Raw genomic sequence first — 13,083 nt, forward strand, 5'->3', positions numbered from 1 at the left:
AGCATGAATACTGAGACTGCAGAAAGAGCTCTTTCCCCTTCAGCAGAGGAAGAAATCCTTGTCAGTTAGAGATGACAATTCCTGACAAATGGGATTATGCCCTTCAAGGTAGATTTGTGAGCAAACAAGAAGTTCTGCAGAGCAAGACTCACTGATTTCAGTAAAGGTGTCCTCAAAGTGTTTTAGCTGTACCAGTATCTTAAACACATTCTACCTAGTACATTTATCATGACTGCCTGAAGGAGCATGAGGCTTAGTATGTCAGAGAGACTCCAGGAGGGAAAATAAAAGAAAAATAAGGTCCTATCTTGAGGCTTTTCTTCCTTTCCTATTTCTATCTGAAATTTTACATGTCTGAAATCAAATCACAAGTGTGTAATTTTGCAAATTTACAAATCCTTAAGGCATAAACAGAAAACCAATAGGATTAGAATTTAATATGTTGACATTTTAATTCCAGGCTATATTGCCTTATGCTAGATGTACAGCCTATTTACATGGTTAGCTCTTTGAGGGAGCAAGTTTAATCAGTTTTAACTCATATGTGCTTAAAAACACTGCCAATAAAAAGCAAAATTTATGTCACAATTTTCAAGTTTGGGGAAAAGCAAGTAAGAAAAATTTGAATTCAAGAAAATACCTATTAATAGATACCCTAAAATGAATAATTTAATCAAAATGGCCTCTTTGATACAGAACTAATTATCTATTTCAGTAGGTTTCTCTTCAGTGTTATTCCTCCATTAATAGTACTGATATAGAATTGCTAGATAAAACGAAGATGTTGAAGTTAAAATCCAAATTATATATAATACCCTAAATTATGTCTTTTAATAAAAAAAAGAAACAACTCCTAAACTTAAACACTGATCCTCTTTTTAAATGTGAGTATTTTTAAGATCCAGCGAAGTCAGTATTTCTGCATATTTATTTTTGTTTTCACTAGCACTACAGTTGCTAATAAAGGTGTTGCAAGTAAGATGACTCATCCACACAGAAAACAGCAAAAGGGTCAGGAAAAGGAAGAAAAAAGGAGAGGCTCTCGATAAGTGACACAGAGCTTTAAGTGTCACAGGACCATAGAGTAAGAGATGGGAAAACAACAGGACCAGTATCCATATCCCTGCATCCCAATTCCCTCTAAGTAAGAATGCAACAAACACCACCATTCCATAGAACCTTTCCTTCTCTCTTGCTTTCAAGTTTGGCATCCTTGCCAGATGATTTTGAGGCTAACATTTCCTGGGGTGCTTACATTCTTCACTCATTTTAATTCTGCATCTTTGTGAATAGTGCTGGGCCAGCAACACGTTGAATAAAAACATTTGTTTTTAAACATATTTAGAAGAATGCTTGCATGTTACAGCTAACAAACTTTTAGGCTGCCAGGGGGCACAGCCATTTAACAGCCCAGAGATAGTGCAAATCCATGATGGAACAATGATGAAAAACAGGAGTCCCTAGAAGGGCATCTTAATAAAGTATTTTACAGCACTTTGAAAAATACAAGGATATTGGCAAGCTGTAGTTCTGACCACTGGCTAAACAATTCTCATAAAAACTTGTTAAATATTTGCCCTTTTAACTTGTTTGTTTAAGCATCAGAGCAAAAGATTTCAAGGACCCTTGTTGTGGTTCTTGCTTTTAGAATAATAAAGATTAATTTCTGCTATTTCTTTTAACTCCTGGCAAAAATTATACCCTGAATAGTTTTATCAATGCTAAGTATGCCTTGCCTTATATTTGTTGTAACATGGCAGCCTTTCCCTGCAACTTGCTTAATGGCTAGTCAATCCCTAAAAGAGAATCAACAATGACCAGAATTTAAGAATTAGAATGCTTTTGACAACCACTCCATGACCACATAAATCTCTGTGGATAGGAACAATCTCAAGGCTGCTGTCAATCCAAGCTCTCTTCAGAGATCTTAATTCCAGCTCACTTTTCACAAATTAATGGTTTTCCCCAACATATTAAATGGTTTAATGTCAAGAAATTACATCATCCAAGCTTACAATACTTTTAAACATTTCTTGTAAACAAAGCTTTAAAGCAAAACATACAATCATTAACTATATGTAAAAGGTTGGTTGCCTGCACACCTCTAGAGAAGTCACGTGCACCAGCCCAACCCACTAGAAGGAACTTTTGCCCTCCAGCTCCAAATGTGTTCATCATCTGAACTTGATCAAATGAATTTACTCTGACTTCATCAGCTGAACACAATTGTGTGCTTTATGACTGCAGAGGCCAAGCGGAGGCACAAAGGGAATAACCTGGGCTGAACATATCATCCATTCCCGCCCTTGCACAATATAAAACACATTATTTGCATTAGCTTTCTTATCCCTTTGTTTGCTGCAAAACTAGCCCACATTTCCAAGGAACATTTCCTCCACTCCCTAGTTCTATGCTGTCACTGGATCTCAGTCTTATCAAGTGCATGAAAACCAGTTTATTTTGGTACACGGTTTATTATTCTAGCAATGGCATCTGTATTTCCTCCAAACCAGAAGCTATTTCAGTACTGTATTTTATTACAATAATATTTTCAGCACTTCATTTTTTTTACATCCATGGTTATGAAGAAGCTCAGTATAATGTGTCTTTGAAAATGTTATCACTTAAAAACACACAAATGCACAGATATGGTACATTGGGATATAAACTAATCCAACTGCCGACCTATAGCAAATATGCATTAGTCTTCAATTAATTTTAACTGTATTTCAGACCTCAAAAAGCAAGGCAATGCCTCTACACTTGTCATCTGGTATTTTAATATTAGATATCTAGTATGCAAATGTTAGGACAGCTGAATTAGATATTCAAAGAGTGTTTCTTTGATAGCATGCAGCCCTTTTCCATATGTGGATTTCATGCTGTTTTCATTCATGTGCTGTTTTAGTAGATCATTTCTCTTCAGCCAGCAACAGCTTTATGGCACTACTGCATGGGCAAACCAGGTATTTTATTTCTTTACACAGCACTTTAAAAATATATATATAGTTTTACAATTATGCTTTATTATTTTGGAATTGTAATTTGTTAATAGATTGCCAGAGGTTTGATAAAAAAACAAGTCATCTTTGTTCTGCTTTGTACTCAGGCAACCAACCTACTTGCCATTCATTGAGTAATACTCCCAATATAAAAATAAAACAAGTATCTATCCAAACTGATCTGACTGCCTCTAACAACTACACCCACATGGCTAAGAGAGTGAAAAAAACCCTAAAACTCAAACACTTAAACCAGCTCTAATCTACAACTGAGTTTGAAAAAAATCACAGCATTGAAAAATCACGAGTTGCACAGCTAACCCTGTTTTTGGGCACTTCATGCCTGAACTCAGCCACACCACCTTTTAGAAAACTTCATCATAATGAGCTCTGAAGATGAACCATCATTATCCAATGTAAGATATTATAGGAGCCCTGAGCCACTCATACACATGAAAAGTATGCCTTCCAATATTCAGAACACAGGTCTGTGATTTAAAAATCATTCTTCCCAAAGGACAGACACAAGGAAATGGAAAGCAAATTCTCAAGTCTGGCATCTTAGGCTACTTCAGTCATCCTTGCTGATGTAGCAAAGACACTGAGAAGAAAGAGAACTGCCTCACAGTGAAAGCAAAGCAGTTAAATGACCACAGAGAACCACATTTTACTACTGTCATTATTCTTTACGATCTGGAGATTGTCCACCATTATCTCTCTGACATTTGCTTAATTGATGATGCTCTGATCTATTTGGTAGTGGCCACAGCATTTTCTTAAGGGAAGCAAGATTCTTTTTTCCCAAACTGAAACTTTTATCCATGTTCACACTGAAGAATAAAGGAGTGATACTCTTCATTCTACACTAAGTAAAACTTCTGATAGCTGCAGGAAATCAAGATTCAAAGTAACATAATTTTTCAGCTGACTATCTAAGATTCTTGACAGCATGACAATCTAGTTTGTAAGTTTTCTGAAAGACTATCACAAGATTGGTCCGGATTTCATTATAAAAAAAATTAAGATTCTCAAAACACTCCTTATGTGTTCAGGCAATCTACAGAAAGCACCTCTGAGCAGACTTTTGCTGTATATGGAAAACTTCACATCTGTTAGTGCATGCTATGACAGTTTTTATTTTAGCAATACAGAACAACTACATTTAGGTTATTCTCAGTACAACTCAGGAAGAACCCATCCTTCAATTTTGTGTCAAAGTCAACACTCAATGACAAATGCATCTGTATTTTAATAAGACATGGGATCCTCCCCTTTCTGCATTGAGTCCTATAAGTGCCCTAACTATATTTCAACTCAAGAAATTGTATATATACCAATACTTCAGGGGAAAGAAATTCCAGGAGAGTCATAACTAAGTTTCATTTTTTTACCAGAGAATAACCCTTATGAAATATGCTAGCATTGGTATAAAAAAAGACTGTAATTTACTAGTATCGACAGTATTCCAGATGCTCAAGTAACCTCCCATGCCTAAAAACTCCACCTTCAACTTTTAAAACCATAATGAAAGCGCAGTATAAATCAGTCTGACATAAGGACTAATTATGAGAACCCAACTAGGAAGTGTTTTGGAATACCACTAGTTTTAAAAGCCATTTACAGTTAAAATGTTACTAAATAATTGCTTTATATAAATGACACTTTGTATGGAAAGCCAATCAAATCGTAACAGCTTGCTTCTCCTTGCCATTATTCTTAGGTGAATTTATTATAAGTTACTAGAAGACACGCAAAGTGCATGCCAGATGAGAACTCTGTATTTATAGCACACTAAGTCAGTCAGCAAACAGAATCTACTAAAAATATCCCTGATGGTATGCAGCACACCCACCCTTTGGGGACTGTGCACAGGCTGTGGTGGTCTGATTTTGAGACAGAGCAGACTAGCAAGAAAACACCCAGCTAGGTCAGCTCCTGAAGACAACAGGGTGGTAACAGTCAAATCCCACACAGCGCTCCTGTGTGTTCTGTTTGGCAGGCAGTCAGACACCTCGAGCCCTATGAGATTTTCCTGCATGCTTCCTGATCTCTCCAGGTCAATACTATTCAATTTCCATGCAGAAAATAGAAGCATGTCCTGAGTGAAAGGGAGAACCAGCCTCATTCGTTCTATGGCTTGCCCTCCCATTTTTGAAAACACCAGGGATTTGAAGCCTACCAAACAACAGAGGTCAAAAGCCTCTGGATGCACACGGAGATATCCTCATGAAAGTCATGATGATCATTTACAAGGGAAAGGTGGTCTTGGGAACATAGGCACTTGTTCAGGAAATATCTATCCAGATAGCAGACAACAAAAACCACTCTCCTAGACACTTACGATACGCATTTCTGGTTTTACTCAAGTAGTTGCAGTTTTATACAAACTGTTTTCTTTTGATTGGAAAGATGCATGTCTTTAAAGATGCTCCAAAATAGAAACTCAGAGCACTCAAGGATTTCTCACTTTCTTTTCACGGGTTAAACATCTGCAAGAACAACATGCTCCATTACCACAGTAAATGAACACAATCTGTTGAAATGACCATACACCTCTCCTGAAACTAATTAAGCCATTAATGGGCAGCAGACACGCTGCAGAAAAATCTTGAAAGTAATATAAAATTGGTTGCATGCAAATAGCAAGGAAAACCTACCCCAAAATTTTCACAACTTTATTCAAAACTTAAAAGTTTCCTGCAAGGAAACTAAGAGAGCAATTCAAGAACGTTTGCATGATGAAGTTTTCCATGAGCAGCTGGCAAGAACAGGGGAGGAGAACTTACCCAAACAGATGCATAGGCAACGTGTTTTAAAAATAGTTTTGAATTTCTAGCAGTGACAAAAGGCTTTCTTTATGAGACAAAGAAATTACTTGGGAGGTTGTTGGAGACTAGCTTGCAATTATATGACAGAACACGAGGAGAGACACTGTCAGAATATCAGGCTTGCATAGGTATTCAGAAGACATTAAATAAGAGGAAGGCCTTTGTTTGAACTGGCACTGCAAAGGTTCAATCAGGTATTATCACTACCTTGATAGCCAAAAGAAATATTTATATATGCCATTACAATTAGGCTCTTTCCCTTCCTGCAGACGGTTAACTATTTACATTTTTCCCACAAATGCAGTGCTGCCATTTTTTATTATTTATCTTCTCCTAAACCCTTTTGTTGACCAAACAGGAAGAGGGGAACAAAGGAAAAAATAAAAGCACTTCAAAAAAAAAAAAAGAGCCTTTCAAAGATCCCCTATCACTCATCTCAGCCTTTACTTCACTGCCCCAAGCTACTCATCATCACAGAGACCTGTTTCCAACTGAAGGAAATGTAAGATGACTCCCAGGGACTTCATGAGTGCCATCAGAAGATTCAAACAGTTCTTCTTTTAGCTCACTTTGTCCAAACACTTAACATTTGAGACTACAAGCACTCTCTTGACTCAGCTGGAGCAGGTGGCTGGTGGTGTTGGACTTTTTGCTACTTTTTCTTGTCCCAGGAGGACTCGGGAGGATTTACACCTTTGCTGCCAAACCAGGAGCTGTGTATTGCCCACTGAATGTACACAGGAACAGAGCAGCCCAACTAAACACTGGAACAGTGAGACTCTGCAAAGGGACTGGATTCTTCAAACTCATCAGTCAGAACAGACCTTCTAAAGCTCATTATCAATAGATTTATCCTTGGACTGCTCTCCTAGACCAATGGATTTTTCAATCTGTGTTTTGGTGAAGGGGATGCTAATGTGTTTACAAAATCCCCCATATCTTCAGAGACTGCAAAAGTGACTGTTCTCTCTCACTTTGGAGTCAACTCAATGATACAGCTGAAAATATCTATTCCTTGCCCCCACCAGCCCAACAGTCCTGTTACAAGGCACACTTCCCAACCTTTCTCCCAGTTCAGGGGGCAAAGACCTCAGAGTGCCCCTTTAGCTTGCAAAATGGGAGCAGCATTAGGTCTGAAGTGTTTCAGAGTTTCATAATTTCTCAAAGCCATAGTACTTGTGCCATACGGGAAGAGAAGTGACCAAAAGACAGTTGAACCTCAAAAATACATCCAAATGTATCATATAACTAAACAGATCTGATGGGAAACCAAACAAGATGTGGCCTTCTAGGCAGTTTGAGACACATCTAAAAAACTGTTCTGAGAATTCACATCATTCTTCTACTGTTATCTGCTTCCCACAATCCAACTAGGAATTTAGGTTATAACCTCAGGCTTTCATAAACTTTCATTTATAGAATGAAGAATTCATTCATTTCTTGTACTATTATCACAAACAGATGCCACTATAATATACCTACAAGGTTCTACCCATGTTATGTACATTCAGTAGCTGGTGATAAATCCTGCACTGTAAACTACTTAGTAATAGAAGTCTGATCATTGTTTGGCTTAAGAAGAATGTAACAAACTTCCTTCTCCTAATAGAGTTGAAGAGATGCAACCTTATCTCCAAATCATTACTCCCAATCTTGACATAAGCATGAAGGCTGTTAACAGCTGTACCTAACACTACATATTTTAAAATCTATCTGTAAAAACATCATATACAACACAAACTAAGACTCTGTATAATACTTGTACAGTCTCTGCTCAGTCATCTTGAAAGAACTGATGTAAAAATTTTAAAAACTCAGTATGTTTGAGTTTCTGCTATCTTCACCTGAATTTTTATATATTACTCCCTAAGAGACTCTAAATGACAAAACAAAACAGAACAAAAGAAAAAACAGTTTAAAGGCATTTAAAGGCATCACAACAACATTCCCAAATTTGAACACCAGAAGGATACTTATACGAGGTGTTTTTGCCAAGAATTCTCCCAGTTATGACCACCCAGAAACAGGAACATAAACATGAAGAGGGTTCTAAGGAGCTGTCAACACTTTAAGTGATGGAAGTAACACATCAGCAGTTATCCAAAGCAAAGGCCATCCCAAAAGTCCATTTTTAGCTGAACCAATTGCATCACTGACAAAAACAAGCTACATTGTAACTACAGTGGTAGCTTTGCTGCAGAGCTCACGAGTATGTAATCTCTAAAAACACAGTGGAAAAACTAATGTGAATCTGGCCCCAGGTCCTCAGGGCCAACTCTTCTACACATAACAGAAGGTAAGAATATTTACTTTGGGGCTGGAGGAGAGGGGAAGTCCCATTCACTGAGGAACAGAGCAGGGAAACTACTGGTCAAAATTCCCGATAAGTGTTATCACCTTAAAGGAAGCTGGAACTTGGCACTGTGTCGCAAGAAAGCTCTTGAATGTCACGCACAGGTTTGGCCTCTCTGGGAGTGCCTAAGATCTTATGGAATTTGGGTCTCACTCTACTTAACGCCCTAAGCCTACTTCATGCTCACAGCACAAAGTCAAACACACATACATATATATGTACTTTTGTGAGACCAAGGCACTGATTATTGAGTGAGCTGAACTCCCCCTGAGACAAGACCAAGCTACACAGCAGCATTTACTCCACTGTATGCTGTTCACAAAAGTGCCTTAGCCTGAGGTCAGATGGGAACACGAGACCTTCACAGCCAGGAAAGGCTGTTACTACCACAGCTGCTACTAAAGGAACACAGGCAATAACTGAACATACTCGCCAATACATTAACGTAACTTTTATATTCTCATTCAAATGGTGTAGTAAGAAGCTTAGTATAGATTTAAGCATGTTACATCAGAGGGTTAATATTTATACATTACTTCAGCATGCAAAACAGCTCAGTAAAAGTGACAATAGAGTGTAATTCACTAATGGCAAATTAATTACAGTAATTTAACAAATGCAACACCCACGTGGCACTGACTGACGAAGCAAAGCAGTATTCCTAAAAACATAAATAGCTGGAGATTCAGTTCAACTTACAGAAGGTATTATTGTTCTTCTTGTTTTATTTTAATTTTCACAGAATTGCTATGCTAATCCTCACAATTAATTTTGGCAGATTTCAGGATAAAAAGAAGTAATTCAGCTAATTTGCAAGTTACAAAACAAGGGAGGGGACTTCAAGCATGCTCAAGATACACAAGATAAATGCCAGATACCACACCTAGACAAGCTTGAGCTAGTTACCATCAGGACAAAAACAATGCTTCAAGTTATTTTTCAGAATGCTGATGCTATTAATGTATGATCTCCAGTTGGGCTACTTTTTCCAACCATGTCGTTATTACAAGGAATCAAGAAAACACAAAGCACGCAACTAGAAAAAGATGGCAACACTGGGTGGGATGTGGAGTAATGTATCATCAACATCACAAAATATTTAAATTGAAAGGAAGAATAATGCTTCAAGTGAGGCCTTCTTCACAGGTGTTGCAGTATTATGATTAAACAAGTATTCATCCCACTAAGACACACTGTCTTTATGTGGTCACAAGATAGTCATGAATCTATTTGCTTCTTCACTAAAAATCTTACTGTATCTTGAAACTTGCCAGTTATACTCCTAACATATGGCAGTCCTTATTCATTAGTGAGTAGATGAAGACAGTGTACCCCTCCGGGCACTCCTCCTGCACTGGTAAAAGCAACAAGCTTTGCATCACTCCAAGGACAAAAATACAGTGTAGTACAGCAATTAAAAAATGAGTACATGCCGTAGAAAAGTAAGATCAAATTCAGAGTTATTCTGAAGAGACCTTCCTGCATCTGAATACAGCCTCATCACTTCGTTTACATTTAATCCACTCCCTCCTGGCACCAAAGCAAGTTGCAGTACAGTGTCAAAGCACTGAGGAGGGAAAAAAAAGTTTCACCTTTGAGCAACAATTGGCTACACATTCTAACGATTCCCTCGTGCTTAGCACAAGCTGTACAATACTCCATGATAGCAGATCCTTTCATCACTACAAGAAACACACACACCTTCTTCCCCCTCAAGGTACTTTGGTGGTGTAATGAGCATCCTTGCAACAAAGCACTCCTGTCCACCAGCTCGGTCCTAGGAGAATAGTTATGTTTTCTTTCTTAGAGAAAAATATTATTTTATTATAATAGGGTTTGACAGCTTTCTGTTAATGTTCAACCGCTGGGACAAGGCAGTTTTAGATTTAGGAACTAACAGCTATGCTGACTTGAGGTCACCAAGCCAGAAGCGGCAGGCCATGTGACAGAAACCTCGTGTACCCTGCGAGGGTCAGGCTGCACACAGCTCTGCTTTGGCTAAAAGCTGGGTGAATTACAGAAAACGAGAAAGCCAACCTGCTACAAATGGTATTCACAAATGGATTAATACGAATAACGAAATGTAGAAATTTTACATTAGCCTCTTCTTTTATCCCCTAAAAAAAAGCTTTGGGGTATTAAGTTTATAGGTACATATATTTTTATATATAAATATATATGTGTGTATTAAAAATGTCAGTTGAAGAATACATCCAATAAACAAATTTGCTCATTGTTTGACCTATATGAACAGCCTTTAGAATGAGCAGTACTTAAAGGAGCCAGCAACTCTGAACGCAGCTGGCAATGAACAAGATGATTTCCAACTTCAAGGTAAAAAATACAGGCAGTAAAACCTTCATCCTATACAGCCCAATTAATCTCGGTAGCGCAAGACAGACAAAAAAACCTGCAACGTGCTCCACGTACACTATGCTTCTCCAAGGGCCTCAGCTCCCTGGTTATTTTAGAGTCTAGCCGAGTGTTCCTCCTGCCTCAGGAGCACATGTGCCCATCCTCAAGACTACAGGGTGCCGGCGCTGCAAGCCTGTACTCCAGCGGCACGGACAGCTAGCCGGGTCTGCTCACCTCTTAGAGGGTGCACCAACAAAGAAACTTTAACTTCTGTTTTTCTGTACCGACTTTCTGAACAGAGAACTTACAAAGAGGAACAAGCATCAGCCACACATTAATCAGTGCCGAAAGAGGGGTTTGGTCCGATTTTAGAATAAACGGCGGAGACACATGATCCAATTAAATTCTAATTATGTAAGTAGTAGGCAAGAGTATTTACACAGGCACTGATTACAGCTATTAGAGTCTAAAGTCGCCGGCCGGAGAGGCTCCGCTTCCTCCCCGCCGCCGGGCTCGTTTCATTTTTAACCTCCCCGTTCACAGCTCTCCTTACACACAATAGGAGACGCCGGCCCGAGAGCCCGTCTCCAAACCCGGACGCCAGCTTGGAGTGATGATTCACTATCCGTCCCACCTCGGAGCCGGGGAAAGACCCTCCGCACCCCATCCCACCGCCCGCAACCCCGGCCCCGCAGCGCCGGGAGGGGCAGCCAAACCCTCCCGCCCCGGCAGTGCCCCTTACCTCCGAACAGGTGCGGCGAGAGGTGCGCGGGCAGCGAGCCGATCACCAGCCGGGGCCCGCCGGAGGAGCCGCCGCCGCCGCCGCCCCCCGCGGGCCGCTCCCGGCCGCCCTCCTCCGGGGTGCTGCTGACCGAGTCCTGCGAGCCGTAGGGGCCGCTGCTGTGGGGGATGTTGAAGGCGGACTGCGCCGCCCGGGCCCCGGAGGCCGTGGCCCCCCCTAAGGACCTGCTCCGGGGTGCCGACCCCGCGGCACTCCCCGCCGCCGCCGCTCCTCCGGCCGCCGCGGCCGCCGCACCGCCGGGAGCGGCGTGAGGCGCCGCCGCCAGGTGCGCGTAGCGCCCGCCGCCGCCTGCCGAGCGCCCGCCGGTCCCGTTAGCGCCGCCGCTGCTGCTGCTGCTCGAGGAAGGCAGATCCCCGCCCGAGTACGCCCGGGTGCGGCCATTGGCGGCGGTGGGGCTGCTCTGCTTCGCGCCCATGGTCCCGCCGCCGCCTGGCGCTGCCCGGTGCCCTTCGCCGCCGCCGCCTTCCCCGCGGCGCCCGGGGGTGGTGGCAGTCCGGCCCCGGCGGGGGCGATCCGAGGCGCGGGTCGCGCCGGGGAGGGGGGAGAGGGAGCGTCGGGGGAGGGGGACGGGTCGCTCGGTGGGTCGGTGTGGAGAGGGGAGAGCCGCCCGCCGGGATCCGGCTCAGCTGGCGGCCCCAGCGCGGCCGCTGCTGGCGGGTCTGGGGCGCCACCATGAGCTGCTCGGGACGGTGCTGGCTCCCGGCGCGCGGCCGCTCGGTCCCGCCGCCGCTGCTGCTGTGCCCGCCGCCGCCGCGACCACCACAGCCATCCTCCTCCTCGTCCGCCGCCGCTGAGCCCTGTGCGGGGCACCGGCGGCAGCAGCGCCGCCGAGGCCGCTCGCTCACCCGCGGCGCGCCGTGCCCGTGCCGAGGAGGCGGGAGGGGGCGGTCGCCCCGGCGCAGCCGCTCCTCTACCGTGTCGCCATGCTGGGGGCGGCACCAGCGGGCGGGATGGGGAGCGGTTACGGCGGGCGGGGGCCGCCGCCTCAGCTTCCCCCCCCGCGCCCAGCGGGAGACCGGCCCCCGGCGGCGGCGCAACGGGCCGGGCCCGGCGGCTCGCCCCGCCTCCCGCGCCGCTCCTCCCGCAAGGTGCGGGACAGCGCCAGGTGAGGCCCGCGTGGCCTCCGGCCGCGCTCGCCTCGGCAGGAGGGACAGTGCCCGCGACGGGGCCGCTGGCGGGACGCAGCCTGCACACACACACACGAGGGGAGCTCGCTGTGCCCTCGCCCGCAGGCGCGTCCCGCGGGGTGCCCGCCCGCCCGGGCAGCAGAGCAGAGCCAGACCGCCGCTGGCGGAAGGCGAGCGGCCGTGCCTGGGGACGGCCGGCGGCGGCCCCCGAGTCCGCGCTCCGCCCGAGTCCCGGCAGGTGAAGGAGAGGAGCGGCCCGGCGGGGCGGGCAGGGCCCGGTGGCGGAGCGGCGGTGCCCTCCTGTGCCCTCCTGCTGCGCCGCCGCCGCTCGGTTCTCCGGCACTGCGGCTCCAGCAAACGCCCGGATGCCCGACCTCAGCGCCTGGGGCGGCTCCCGGCCGCCCGGCTGGGCCGCGGCTCGGCGGGACAGTGGGGGAAAGGGCTGCGTGCCCCCCTTGGGAGCTCTCCCCGATCGGCAACTTCCGACCCTGACGGTTGGCTGCGAGTCTGTGTCCTCCGAGAACCTGGATGTACCAGGAGACATGGACATATCGGGAAGCAGGACTAGAAGGACGAAAATCTCTGACATCTTTGGTTCACAGGTGATACAGGAAAA

At 44.3% G+C, this 13,083-nt stretch overlaps 1 protein-coding gene across 2 annotated transcripts in view; it reads right to left on the minus strand.

Moving 5' to 3' along the window:
- The window catches only part of ZNRF2 (zinc and ring finger 2), a 58,401-nt gene extending 46,638 nt beyond the window's left edge, over window positions 1–11,763 (minus strand). For both annotated transcript variants that reach the window (XR_004982576.2, XM_036406590.2), the window contains exon 1: window positions 11,281–11,763. Coding sequence is in view for 1 of the 2 variants with exons in the window: in XM_036406590.2 (XP_036262483.1) it covers window positions 11,281–11,755 (475 nt within the window). In the remaining variant the exon portion in view is untranslated. The remainder of the gene's footprint in view (window positions 1–11,280) is intronic.
- Window positions 11,764–13,083: the final 1,320 nt, after the last annotated feature.

This window comes from Molothrus ater, chromosome 1 (genome assembly GCF_012460135.2).
Source record: "Molothrus ater isolate BHLD 08-10-18 breed brown headed cowbird chromosome 1, BPBGC_Mater_1.1, whole genome shotgun sequence".
Taxonomy (NCBI): Eukaryota; Metazoa; Chordata; class Aves; order Passeriformes; family Icteridae; genus Molothrus; species Molothrus ater.